Source organism: Castor canadensis, chromosome 14 (assembly GCF_047511655.1).
Source record: "Castor canadensis chromosome 14, mCasCan1.hap1v2, whole genome shotgun sequence".
NCBI lineage: Eukaryota > Metazoa > Chordata > Mammalia > Rodentia > Castoridae > Castor > Castor canadensis.
Genome location: NC_133399.1, coordinates 77,744,192 through 77,758,750, shown reverse-complemented (window position 1 = coordinate 77,758,750; position 14,559 = coordinate 77,744,192). Strand labels below are relative to the sequence as shown.

The window sequence follows — 14,559 nt, the reverse complement described above, 5'->3', positions numbered from 1 at the left end:
TGTTCTTAAAATGAAAGAGTATCTCATTCTAACAACAAGGAATCCAATGCAATACATTTGGTAAAGTTTGACTTGTGTTGAGAAACAAGAACTCAATATTGCATTGCTCATTGGCATTTTGCTATTCATCTGTGACAAACTGACACACCTCTGGTGAGCAGGAGATTGCTCTATTTGCAGAGTCATTAAGAAAAAGAAAAGCATTTTGGAAAGCTTTGAATTACTTAAAAAAAGTAACCAGGGCTTTTGTTTTTCTTCAACTGGTTATATATTACAAATGTGTAGTTTGTTAAAAGAAAATCCATCTAGTTCTAACAAAACATTTTGTTCTAGCTTTTGACATAGAATTTCAAATAGCAGGAGATACGTTGGATTTTAGTTGTTTTGACTAGGGAATGTCTGTCCTGAAGCACCAAGTTAAGTGAACTGGTCATGCAGAAATCTGGCCAAAGAGTCCCACAAGGAGTAGAAATCCTTTTATCCATTAAGGAAAGAACTGAAATTGTTCTTATCTCTGAGCCCTTTAAACACTGGCCTCTTAAAGAGGATGCCAATAAGAATTAGTCATGACTCAAACTAATGTAATTTTTAAAGGCTCTATCTAACTGGCTTCAATACACCTTAGCCTAATCTTCACCTTTAACAAAAAATCTCATTTCTTTTTTTCCCATTTGTAGTATCATAAATACTCACATTTTCTAATCCCAAAATGCAGGACTTATGGTCTAATACATGTTTGAAAAGAGACTAGAGTATGTAAAATTAGGATTATGCCTGAAAATCCAATTTTTAGAACAACCATAGTCAAAAATGAATGCTTATAGATTTGTGAAAGACATCTTGGCTTGAGCTCCAACTCAGGCATTACCCTTAAACCCTAATTCTGCAGAGATGTTTGTAAAACACTAACTAACATGGTCTAAGCTCATGTTGTGCTTTAATTAATAGTTGCTGGGTTATCTGTCAGGGTGAGAGAGGCAAGCATGATGGAGGATCACTGGGGATTTGGTCAAATTTGTCTAATTGCCCACTTATTGTACATCTTGTATTAATGAAATAAGGTTTAAGAAATTAGGAGAAATTTTGAATGGAAAAGTAATTTTCAAAAGGGTGTGTTACAATTTTGGATGTGTGCAGAATTCCATCCCATTGGTCCTAGAGATAGAAAGAATTTGGAGAGTCAACAAATGCATGCATAAGGGCCTTAAATTTCCTTTTATGCCCCAAATACTCTCTTTTTCTCTTGTGTTGCTTCTAAGTGATGGATTGATGATGGCAAGAGGAAGCAGGTAGGGTTCTGCAGTACTGCATGGGGCTATATCTGAATGATAGCTTTTCTAGTCTTTTTTTCTATCAAAGACAATGCTGATTAGAGGTGCTGCTATTTACCAACCATCAGCTTTCAAATCCCTTCTCAGTACATTGATAGTCTGAGCACCCCAAATCCAAAAATATGCAATCCAAAATGCTCCTAACTTTTTGAGCAATGACATGCTACCACAGTGGAAAACTCAATACCTGCTCTCATGTAATGGGTAACAGTCAAAACACAGGAGCACTACAAATATTGTATAGAATTACTCTTAGGCTATGTTATAAAATGTATCTAAAAATGAATTTTATATTTGGACTTGGGTCTCCTTGGTAAAATATCTTACTTTGTGTATAGAAACATCTCAAAAATTAAAACCTATGAAATCTTAAACTCTTGTGGGCCCAAGCATTTCTAGTAAGGGATAGTCAACCTGGGCTACCTGTCCCATTCATCCGATCATTTGTTCCCTTATCTGGAAGAGTGAAAATCTTACCTGACCTAAATATCCAATTCACCTTCCAAGATCACTTTTACAGTGCAATAGCTGGCAACAGGCTTATGGACACAAGTAAAGCCTTGAAGGACAAACTTAGAAGTTCACGACCCTGGATGGGGGAGCACAGCTGAAGCAGAAATTATAAATGTTTTCAGCTCATTTTCATTAGATAAATAGAAAAAGTACATGTTGGGAATATCTAGTGGGTTACTAGGAAAGCTTGCTTTGAAGGGAATATTAAATTTATGAACTTAACAAAGATATGTCTTTGTATCTCTAAACTGTGGAGCTTTTTAGCAGAGGTTCTAAAACTGCTTTTAATTAGATTTTTTAGTGTATCACAATTGAGGTTTGATTTAGTTTCAGTTTTTTGGGACTTTTTGGAAGAAGATATAATCAGATAAGCACAAGATTCTTAGATTAATTTAGCTCATAAAATAGAGCTGCCTCAAGGGAAAATTCTTTATTTTTTGTAATTCAATTGTATGGGCAGAATATTATCATGAGAACATTAGTCAAATCTATTATTTAGTAAATTTAATTGGCCAAATTTAGAATTAAAAAGGATATAGCTAAGATCTGTGCAAAGACTTCGAAGGATTGAAGTTTACCTTATTAGATTTAGACACCTATTTCAAACGGTACAGACTATTTTTGGTTTGCTTTTTAAAAAAAAAATAAGTAAAGCTTCTTATATTACCTCATGGCCATTTGGCAGAAGTCCATTATAAGAACTAAAAAAAAAAAAGAGTGGATTCTATGTAGAGTAGCCAAATTCTTCCTGATGAGAACATGGGTGTCTTTTAACAAGATGTTCACCTAGGCATACTTCTCTTTTTTTCTTGATGCAAGAAAACATGGATAATATAAATTAATCTTAGAGAGTAAAGACAGACAGACCACTGCTTCATCGGGTAACTTGTTTTTACATTTACTACTTCTTGGAAGCACCCCCATAATACTCATCATTGGAACAGAAACACAATGTAAATGAATATCACTTATACTAAAATTCATACCTGTGGTTCTGCTTCTAAGTTGATTTTGAAAGGATGAGCTTTCCCATCTTCCGATACCTGTGGAGACCATAATCTAGTTTCTGCCCTGCAAATAAAACAAAGTTTGTAAACTCCAAATCCAAATGGCACTTTTAATTTTAGTATATTTTAACTTTTCATTATGTTTATGAAAAGACTAGCAACCCTCACCAATTTCATCAAAAGGAATACTTATTTTTTTGCTTATTAGTCTATATTTCTCCATCCAATCAGTCTTACATTTTTAGTGTCCTGTTAGGAAATCTAGAATAGATCAAGACTGCTTGATTATTGTACGGCTTCTGGAGAAAGCAGGCCTCCAAGGCATGTAGATAACAATAGAAAGGGAGATTCTGGAAGCACTTCCTGCAGATACCAGGGGAAAACTCTGTTTCCCCTCCCTGTCTTCCCTTGTATCCTATCCAGTCCACCATAGGAGATAAGGAGGATTAGCCAAGTGTCTTTGCTGTTGGCATCAAAGAACTGTCTTTTGTCCAACTCTTCTCATGCATCTATGTCTCCAACGGACTGTGTACCAGGCAGAGGCACACATTATGCAAAGATAGGAAAAAGAATCTATTTCAACAGGTGAAACTGGTGGATTAGCTAACTGATTGAGCCCTCAGTACTAGAGACAAGTGTGACTACAGAAGCAACAGGATAATCACGTAGAGACAACCTTACAACCAATTGTTATTTTCATTGTTCAGATTCTGGTTGGGGCTCTGATGACAAGAAAGTGGGTTCAAACCCACACCTTAAAATATTTTTCTGGGCTGAATTCTATTCAAAACAGCAAACAGAATATAGGATATTGGCAACCAATTTTAGCATGATCACATTTTGAAACGTCAAGAGATTCTTTTAAGACTGTCTACTTTCCATTTCATTCTATACCATAATAAGAATAGCAAGACAATAAGTCATCCTGTTTAGTATTTACATGGTCAATGACTATTTTCCTAGTCAATCAACTGGCTTCTAGAGGAAGAAGACAAATCTGATTGGCCTCTTTTCATTATTTTGACATTCTACAGAATTCTTTCTCTAAAAGGTTTAACAATAACTACCAGATTGATTGACTTCAGTGACAATAAGAATAAAGTAGCCAATATATTAAAAAGCCAGTTAAAATTCTAGGTCCTATGACATTCCTCATTAGGAGGATGAAAGCATTTGTAGTTCTGATTCAGGTTCTTCTGCAAAACAGATCAAATTTTAACCCCAGGAATTCAGAAGCACCTGTCAATTTTGAGACACAGCTGGTGTGATGCTGCTTTAATCCTGTCCTGTGCATCAGCATGAGTCATGGACTCTGTACCAAAGCCATCAATAGCCAGGATGACATCTCCAGGACACAGGTTGGCAGCTGCTGCCTTGCTTCCTGGAGTGATCTGGAAGAAATAAAGACACCATTTAAAAACCACTGTCTTGTGATATCTTGAGTTTCGTGCCTGACATTTGTATTTCAGTTTGGTAACATTTTTAATGGTTCACTAGGTGGGAAAGGTTAAACATAAATTAAAATAAGTCTTAGTTTATCAATTGCGTAAATTCTGTCTTATCATCATGTGAAATAATTTTGTCTTACAAACCACATTTCATATACCATTGTATCTCCTATTCTCTTCTAAAATGTTTTCCATAACTTCTCTTCTGAATCATATTTTCTTTGTTTTAAAGAAATAATCTTTTAAACTTTTTCTAATTCCCCAGAACTTTCTATTTGGGAGCAGAGTTTTACTACATTTAGGCGTTTAGGCAACTTCCAGATTTGAATTGAAACTGCTGTAGCAGCCTGATAATTTATCATCTTTAAAATTCACATGAGGGGAGTGCAATGGGCTGAATGTTTGTGTGTCTCCTCCAAACTCATACGTTGAAATCCTAACCCTCAATGTGACAGTATTTGGAAGTGGGGCCTTTGGGAACTTAATTAGGTCAGGAGTCTGGAGCTCTCATGAGTGAGATTAGCCCTTATAAAGAGAGATTCCAGAGAAAGCTCTCTCTTTGTTGTCTTTTCATCAGATGAGGTCTGTAACATGGAAAAGGATCCTCCCCATGACCAACTCACATCGGTATTCAAATTTTAGTTTTCTAGCTTCCAGAACTGAGGCTAGAACTGTGGTTTTAAAGTCACCCAGTCTGTTGTATCTTATGAGCCTAAACTAAGACATCTAGGGTGCAGAAATCTGGAGGACTCCCTTTTTTACTAACAACAAGAAGCCTAATAATACGTAAGTTTCTGACTTTTTCTTTAGAAAGCTGAAGTTGCAGGGAAGAAACTCTGACATACAAGGAAAGACAGGTGCCTTCAGGAAAAGACAAAGTATGAGCATGAATTACCTGTGACAGAAATGGAGGAGTAAGTGACCATTATACTAGATGTTAAGAAAAATTCAGCTAAAACAAAAAATCGCTAATGGTTGAGTGTGAGTTAGAGTGTACAGAATCCCTGGGGGCCACCGACACAAGGGAAGTCTGTAATCACTCACCTTTTCTTCTCCATGAATGAGGAACAGATGCAATAAACAGAAACAACTAACAAGAATGTAGATTTCAATTAAATCATATCAGCAGTCACATTAAATGTAAATGGTCTAGATATAACACAAAAAACAGAGATTGTCAAACTAGAGAAAAAAGCAAGATCCGTTGTTTTACTGTCTATAAGAAACCATCATAATTTTTTGTGGGGGGGGGGGAGGAGAGATGAAAGTAATACTTAAGGACATAAAGTTTCCATATTTTGAAATGTTTAATAATACAAAATGTGAGGCATTATGATGCTGAATATTCAGTTAAAATCAGCAATTTATTTAATTACTATTTGTACTCTCAGTTTTTCTGGGTAAATTCCAGCTATTTACCTCTGCCTGGACCTCATATAGGCCTTTTTTCTGTTAATGCACTAAATCAACTTACACTGTTCCTGTTTCCTTTCACCCACGGTTCAGTTGTCATTCTGATTTCCTTTTAATTCCTCAAGTAGAACAACCTCATGCCCTATCTGGAGTTTTGCATGTTATTTCTGCTTGAAATTCTTCCCCCAATATTCACTGGTTGCTCTTTCTAATCCTTTAGGTCTAGGCTGATATGTTACATTTTCAGAGAGACTTTCCCAAAAATCTCAAGTGGTTTCCCTAGTCCCTCCCTTCATTATTCTGTATTTTTACATTGTGCTCATTTCCTTTATGAAGATTATTTGAACTTTGTTTATTTACTTGCGTAACTTCTGTCTTTCCAACCAGACTAGAAGCTCTTGGAAACATATTATATTATGGTCCCTGACTTATGATGGTTCAACTTGTGACTTTCAGCTTTACCATGGTGCAAAACTGATACCCATTCAGTAGGAACCATACTTTGAATTGTGATCTTTTCCTGGGGTAGTGATTTTTTGTTGTGATGCTGGGTGGTAGCAGCAAGCCACAGCTCCCAGTCAGTCACATGATCAGGAGGATAAACAACAAATACTGCAGAGTGCACTGTGTTGGTAAGCTATGATGTTTGGTAGATTAAATGTATTAAATACATTTTCAACTTACAATATTTTTAAATGGCTTTATTGGGATATTATCCCAACATAAGGAAAGGATCATCTGCATTTTTAATGTTTCATGGGGCTAATGCCAGTGTTTAAGAATTAATAAGTGATGATCTGAAGATTGAATGAAGAGGTCGTTTAAATCAGAGCTTAAAAAGCAAAAGAAGCTAGTTCCTACATACCTCAAAATGTCAACCTATCATTATTATGTTTGGAAGTTCCAAATATTTAGAGATAGGACTTGACTTAAATCTCATACTGCTCCAGGAAAAAAACTGTATAGTTTCCAATGCTTTATTTTAGGATCAGTTATTATTTCATCTCTTTCTCTACTTGCTTATTCTAGTTATCTACTCAATTTAACTTTATGACTCTGCAGCTCCAAGTTTATCTAAATAAGTAATAGTACTAAAATAATGGGTCATAGGTGTTCAGTCCAATGTTCACTGTACTCACTTTATTGCTGCTCATCTCATTGCAGTGGCTGCCATGATGTTCCAGGAGGAATATTTGATAGAAGGTGGGTGGAGCTGGGGATTTTTGTATCTTAGCTTTTGGGAGGTATTTTTGAGCTGTTTTCCACTTAGAAGTTCTCCCAGACCCAGATCTATTAGAAGCACAAAAGTTTCCATCCCCAGTGGAACTTGTAGGGATAAAAATAATCTTAAACTTTCAATTTTCTCTAGATATAATATGTCAAAGTCAACACTAGCTATCTTTAAACTTCTAAGACCAGGATGCTTTTCTGTGGGTTAAAACATGAGAAACTGTTGCTCAATGTGTTTGGTTTTAAAGCCTTTCTTAGGTTTACTAATACACTTCAATGGATTTGAGTTATATGACACTCAATCCTGATTTAGAAAAACTTAACTTTTTTTTTTAGCTTTGGTTAGATGAGTGGAAGGTAGGGTTTTACTGTTTTAAGCAGAGATACCAGAACTTAGATAGTGAGCAAAGTAATGGATTTGAGGATATATATCGAATACTTCAGATATATTAAATATTGAATATTACTAAAATTTATTAACTGTACTAATACTAAATGAAGGATTCCAACGTACATTTATGCAAACTGTTACATTTGCAAAGCCTTTCCCCATACTTTTAACTATTTCAACAACTCTCGTGCTGGACAGATTGGACCGTCTCTATTTTTTCAAAGAGGAGAGGCATGTAAATAATCTGTGGCTTCGTGGTAAGCTGGGAGCATCAGTCTAACTACATCACCAGGTGTTTCAGAAGCCATTGATGGGTAGAACCCATCTCTGACTTTTCATTCATCCTGGTAATTGCTGTTCTTGGGTCTCCACAGAGGGAAGATGAAGAAGAAAAAAGCACATAGAGAAAAAAAGGAAACAAATATGGTGCCTTTTCTTTTGTCTGTTTTTCCAGCTCCTCTAGGCTGGTGATCAGAAAACGACTGCTGAATTGTCCTGGTTTTTGTAAGTTAAACTGTTTGTTAGAACATAAGACTCTATTATTTCCCAGAATTACTTTTTACTATCACGTTATTATGTTATAATATTCTCACATTGTTTTAGTACTTCATATTATTGCTCACAGTTTATTGTTACTGGTTTCCCAAATGAAGAGAAGAGGGAGATGAAATGAGGCAAAGAGTTTTTCAATGGATTATTTTCAGGTTCACTATGGTCTTGAATATTGAAAGTGCTAGAGAGATAATTGGATGTAGTACTGCAATTAGTCACTCAGAACCATGTTTTCAAATATAACTGATTACAAGAATCACCTGGGGTCCTTGTTGAACATAAAGACTCCATTCTATTCCAGATGTCTGGAACCACAAATCAGAATCTCTAGGAGAGGAGCCAGGGAATTTGTGTTAACAAATGCCTTGGATGATTTCTGTTATTCACATTAACCTATTGCTTGGCTCTATTTGGGGGGAAAATCTAACTCAAGACACAGATAAAGCATATATATCTTATTTACAATGGGAGACACAAGAGAAGTCCAAGATGTGTCTCTAATATGATTCTGATATTACAAATGGAAATGGGGCTGGGTGCAGTGGTGCATGCATATAGTCTCAATGACTTGACAGGCTGAGGTAGAAGAGTACCTTCAGCCCAACAGTTCAAGACCAGCCTGGGTAACACAGTGAAACATCACCTCAAAAAAGAAAAAAAAAAAAGGAGAAAATTGATCACAATTACAGAGCAAGACAAGTATATGTGGAAAGGCTGCACAGAGGCATGGATCAAAGCCCATTGTTTGGTTGCTCTCCATTGCCTACCAAATACACCTCACACACCTCGCCTGGCAACTAAAGCCCCCCAGCATCTGGTTGCAATCGACATTTCTAGAGACATACCTCATGTCAGTTACAGAAGAACCTCTGACCTAGGCGTGGGTATTTTCAAAAGTTATCTGGGTGATTCTAATGTGCAGTCTGGCTTGAGAACTGTTCTTTTATTGTTATAATAATAACAATATTGAGGACTGTTATCTCACTTAATTCATAAGACAATCTTACAAAATAATTATGTCTATTTTAGATAAGAAACCTGATGTTCATGAAGTATAAGAAAATTGCTTAGGGTTGTACACCCAGTAAAAATATGACGTTTCCATGTGGGTCTGTTTCACTTTATAGCCCATGGTGCTTCTGTAGGTAATCTCTCTCCTGCCTCCTTTTGTGTCTTTAGCCATACTTTTCTGGTGGAATCCTGGATGGATTGTGACTGTTCCTTCTCTCCCACTGACGTGAGCTTCTCAGAGGGTAGAAATCCATCTAAATTATAATAGTATTCCACAGTGCCTTTCACATAAAAGCCATTTTGCACATCATAGATATGTGTGGGATGTACGAATGTCATGAACAATGGGCCAGAGCTTCTATGTAGACACAGTCCTTGTTAGCACAAAACAATATGTCTTAATTCATATCAATCTTCCTTCTACATTTATTTTAGCCTAGAAAAGGATTGCATCCAACTGTAAACATGCCTTTCTAAAAGTTTATTTCAAATACAGTTTATATTAAAGCAATATACTTTTCTATGTTAAAGCCTGAGAAAATTAAGGACACACTAACTCTCTGTGTGGGTAGTCCAAGTCCACATAGCATTCCTGGTTATAATGATCTCACTCCTGGGTGTGCTCCGAATAAAGAGAAGGGAGGAGTGAAGCGGGGAGGAGGAAGTGGGTGAGAAGGACATACTAACATCAGCTGTATGCATTCATTTTGGTTATGTACACAACAGAAATCTGTGCTGTATTCCACATTGGAATTTGCAAAAGCCATCTACTACTTGTCTGTGTGAGTAGATCCACTTTCTGGACAGTTAAAAAACCTTAGAGAAGGCCTGGCACAGTGGTTTATGCCTGTAATCTCAGCTACTAAGGAGATGGAGATTAGGAAGATTACAATTTGAGGCCAGCCTAAACAAAAAAGTTATCGCAATCCCATCTCAATCAACGAGCTGAGCACAGAATATACCTGTCATATCAGCTACATGGGAAGCTTAAGAAGGGCGATCGTGGTCCAGGTTGGCCTGGGCAAAAAACAGAAGACCCTATCTGAAAAATAACCAAAGACAAAAGGAAAGGGGTCCTGGTTCAAGTGGTAGAGTACCTGCCTAGCAGGTGTGAAGCTCTCAGTTCAAATCCCACTACCACCAACACCAAAGACAAACAGTAACAAAACTTTTGAGAGAGACTCCTTAGAATATTCTTGCAAGAAAAACAAAAGAAGATGTGAACCTTAAGCATTATTCTGTGAAATATTTCAAACAATTACATATGGTATTTGAAAACCACCCCTTCCCTTAAACTGAACACTCAGACTTAAATTTTATCTTGCACAAAGTATACCACACTTTTTGTCTAGAAACTATTGGTATCTGGTGTTTGATTTACCTGCCTTTTGTTGTATGTGGTTTTCAAATTATACCAAGATTCACACCACTGACTAACTGGTTTAGAGTAGTTATGGGACAGAGACCCTTTATCTTAATTTTTTGAGCTGCAATGGCAGTTGATGGAAAGAGGTACATTTGTCACTTTCCCACAAACTCTGGGTAGAGCTCCATTGTCTGGAACATTTGATATATAGATGCTCCTGGTGTTATGGTGGAGATGTGTCCCAGTAAACCCCAGGTTCTTTTTGCAGCTGAAAATATTGTTAAGTCAAAATTACATTTAATATACCCAGCTTAGTGAGCACCACAGTGTAGTACACTGTAGAGTCTTGGCTGTTTTCCCTCATGATCACATGGCTGACTTTGAGTTGTGGCTCACTGATACTGCCTGCCCTTTGCTAAGCCCAGGAAAAGATCATGTTCAAAATTCCAAGTATGCGCTAGACTGAATGTGTTATTACTCTCACATCATTGTAAAGTAGCACTGTCACTAGTTGGGTAGCCTGCATTTGCATAGCACAGGGCCGGAAGAGAAAAGTGTGACTTGTAGGATGGAAACAGATTTAATTGATTTGAGGAAATGCATCTCATTTGTGGCACTTTTTGTGACTTTTAGTGTGGACATCAGTATTTCATTTCTTCATATGCTTATTTAAAATAGACAACTAACAAAAAATTCTCATTTGTCTTTCTTATGGAATATTTTGGGAATACAATCTGTACTTATTTATGCCTATAAAGTTATTATAAAGTGAGCAGTTTAGTGAATCATTCATATTGTGTCTATATTTATTCTATAACATACACGACATGCTAGACATTGTGCTAGGCCTCAGTGACCCCCAAAGTAGAAAGGTCATGTCTCCCCAGGAGTATGCAATCTGGAGGGATATGGTTATGCTTAAGCCTCTGCAGTACAAGCATGGCAATAAAGAGAGGCATTAGGCAATGGATGAAATGACGATTTCTGGAAGAAGGCTTGGAGAGTACGATTTGAATGGGTTTCCACAGGCATTGAGGACAGTGGGGTTGGACTGAGAAAAAGAATTCTGGGGGAAAATGAGGTATACCAGAAGCAAAGACACTAAGGAAATTATAAGTAGCCCAAGGTAGTAGCACTGCTGTCCATGTTTGGAGAGGAAGAAAGGGGGAGAGAAGGAAGAGGGAGGGAAGAAATGAAGTTGGAGTAGATGGTGAAAAGACATGAGTGCCACACTAAACATCACAAATTTCATTCTCTTAAGCTGGTGATGCCACTGGGGAATTTTAAAGAATATAGGAAAACCCTGCATTTTCCAAACGTGGATGATAAGAATATGCAGGGTGAATTGGAGAGAGGAGATAAAGGTCTAGGTGTGAACTCAGAAAACCTCATATAAAGACACTGGGTGAAAAAAAAAGGAAAGAGGTAGAACTTGAAGATGTGGAATCGATGGGGCTTGTGACACATTAGATGGCAGAAAACACCTATGTAGAACATCTGAACAGTAAGAAAGTGGGATTTTTCACATGTGTGGGCTTTAGAGTACAGGTAGACCTGACACCAAATCCTGTCTCACCACTGTGATCAATGGCAGGTTATTGAGCCTCTTGGAGCCTCATTCATCTCATCTGCTAAAGGGGATCCTACTACTACTTTTCCCATGGGATTATGTGAGCTTCAAGGGAGTCGGTGAATAGTAAGGGCTGAGAAAAATGTTTGACAAGCAAAAGAGAAAACAACACACTCACAACAGGATTCACCACTTTGTAAAACAATATAAAAATTCTAGAACAATCCTATTACTCAATAACAACTGATTGTCTTTGAGTAATGCCTTTGTTTAGTTTTTAAAAATGATTTTCAGTATTCTTATCATTTCAGTGGAAATATTCTTATCTAGGTGCTCACTAAGGCATAGAAGTTCAAGTGAACATGCATCACTTTATTCAACAAGAATCTACGATAGGAACAGCTTTAGGACTTTGGGATACAAGACAATTCAGTTCTGTCTGCTCTCCTGGAGTTAAAATAATTGAAAATGAATACTCAAATGAAATAATTGTGTCTAGTCACACTCTGTTATTGAATCAAATGTCAAAATTGAAGTACAAACTAGATACAAGCTATGAATAGGCTTCTCAGAAAATAACTGCCATTATATAAAAAAATTCACCAACAGCTTTTGTAGTCTGATTGCAGATGTAAGTATTGCTTTAAAATAAACATTGCTTCTAATGTCAACTCAAAATTTCAGACATGATTAATTATACTGACATGTTACATAATAGTAGCAAAATGTTTCTTTTATAAATTCTCCAAAGGGTTTTGTGACATAATTATTTAAGGATTAATCTAAATATTATTTATTCTTTGCTATGATTCAAAAGCTTATTTCATTTACAATAAGCAAAACATACTTATTTCCATAAACCAAACATATTTCTTAGTAGAGATAATGGAAACTGTTTTGTTTGGTAAATCTGTAAAAGGAATTAGCTTGGCTCTGATCACAGAAGCATTTTCTGACTAATTTACTTAGGAACATTTTGGGGGGTATGTTAACTTTTCATGTCTCATATAAAAACACATGTCAGATGTGTTTATATGTTTTTGAAAAATGTGAAATAAAGCTTAAAATGATCCATTGTATAATCTGTATGATACATGTTTTGAGATATTTTGAAAGGACATTTGTTCCCAAATGTCATATACATAAATAGAACAGAATTTAAAAGGTTTGCCATCTTCAAAATCTGTGAGTGATCAGATTATAAAGTATACATTTATAAGATACAGTATAAGCAGTGGGAAAAAAGTAAAGTACTACATTTGGAAAATAAGAGTATAATATTCTGAAAGTTTATGCTTTTAAATTAGGTTTAAAATGGTTTATATGTGGGAATTGAAATAATTGCTTTTGTAGTAAGAGAAATACTTATGTTAGAAAAAAAAACGCAACTAGATCAAATAATGCTTTAGGATTAATCCTAGAAATTTACTGACAAGAAAGAAAGCCTGAGGTTTCATTTTTTGCTTTTCCTTTTCTCTAATTGGCTAGCACTTTAGAGAAGATTAAGGAAAAGTTTGACGTTGCTATCAAAGTATTATTTTTAGAGTTATTAGTCTGCGTGGTGCTTTCCATCGGGTAAACTAAACTATCTGACAGGTTTTCTTTGTAGTTTGAATTATAGGTAATGATTCCCAAGCCAAGTTCTCAGCTTTGGAAAATATTTATTCAAAATGCCTGGAAACCCAGGAATACACATCAGCAATATTTTCCCTGTCTGGGCTGATATGAGTGTCTCCAACTTGGCCATCTCAGGTTATGCCCTGCGAACAGCGCCTTGCTGAAGTTTTCACCCAGACTCTGATGCGCGTCTAGCTCCAAGAAATAACCGGGGTTGCGGGGTGAGGGGTGGGGAGCAGTGGTTCGCCTCTCCTGCTGTGGGGGACCCTCATCTGCTGGTTACTGAAGGGAGGTGGGATGCGGGGAGCGAGAAGCACTACCCCTCCCTCCCGCCCCCAAGCTCGCCTTCTCTGAGCACAGGGAAATCGAGCTGACAGTTGGGATCAAGTGGATCCCAGCTGACTTTGGGGCAAACAACTTTGGGGCTGACTTCCTTACATCTCAAAACTGCTTTGCATCCTCCAAACCTCAACCTGCCAAACTGCTACTGCCCACTTGGGAGCCAGAAGCCCAGGACCCACCAGTGCCAGATCCTGCCCTCTCTCCTGGACTCCCTGGCCACTCTGAGCGACAGGGGCGCTCCCAGGAGTGACACCCGAATCCCTGACTTGTAGCAAAAGCAAGAATGGCAAATACCTACCCTGGTGATGACCAAAGGCTGGTTGAAGTCTACGCCCCCCGAGAGTCTGAAGCCCCAGGGCGCAGGGCCCGGGAGGATCACGTTCTGGGGCATGGTGCCTTTTGGGGTGGCCTTCCAAGGGCGGGGTCTCGTGGCTCCCTGGGTGTGGGGCGCAGCGAGGGTTGGCTCTGCCCCCGCGATTGATTGTCCGGGATCGCGACCCTGCACTCGGCTCTGCGGGCAGCTTTATCCCCGCTGCGGGGTGACGTCACGGTCCCCCGGCCCTCGCCCCTCCCCCGGGGCGCTCCAACTTTGGAGGCGAGAGCGCGCGCCCGGAGTCACCGCGACCGCCCGCCGGGTGCAGCGCGGAGCTCGCGGGACCCGCGCCCAGGCGTCGGGTTACAGTTGCAGTGTCTCTTAAAGTAACACCTGTCCTGCGGGTCCTCTCCCTGGAGCTCAGCCGGACACTTTACTGGAAGTTAAAGCAGGCA

At 37.9% G+C, this 14,559-nt stretch overlaps 1 protein-coding gene across 3 annotated transcripts in view; it reads right to left on the bottom strand.

Moving 5' to 3' along the window:
- Pdlim3 (PDZ and LIM domain 3) overlaps window positions 1-14,333 on the bottom strand; it is a 29,989-nt gene extending 15,656 nt beyond the window's left edge. For 2 of the 3 annotated variants that reach the window (XM_020177858.2, XM_020177857.2), the window contains exons 1-3: window positions 14,090-14,333; window positions 4,091-4,242; window positions 2,831-2,915 (exon numbers count right to left, since the gene is read on the bottom strand). In XM_020177858.2, the coding sequence (XP_020033447.1) occupies window positions 2,831-2,915; window positions 4,091-4,242; window positions 14,090-14,182 (330 nt within the window). In that variant the 5' untranslated portion in view covers window positions 14,183-14,333. The remainder of the gene's footprint in view (window positions 1-2,830; window positions 2,916-4,090; window positions 4,243-14,089) is intronic. The other variant, XM_074054840.1, reaches the window with a different exon arrangement.
- Window positions 14,334-14,559: the final 226 nt, after the last annotated feature.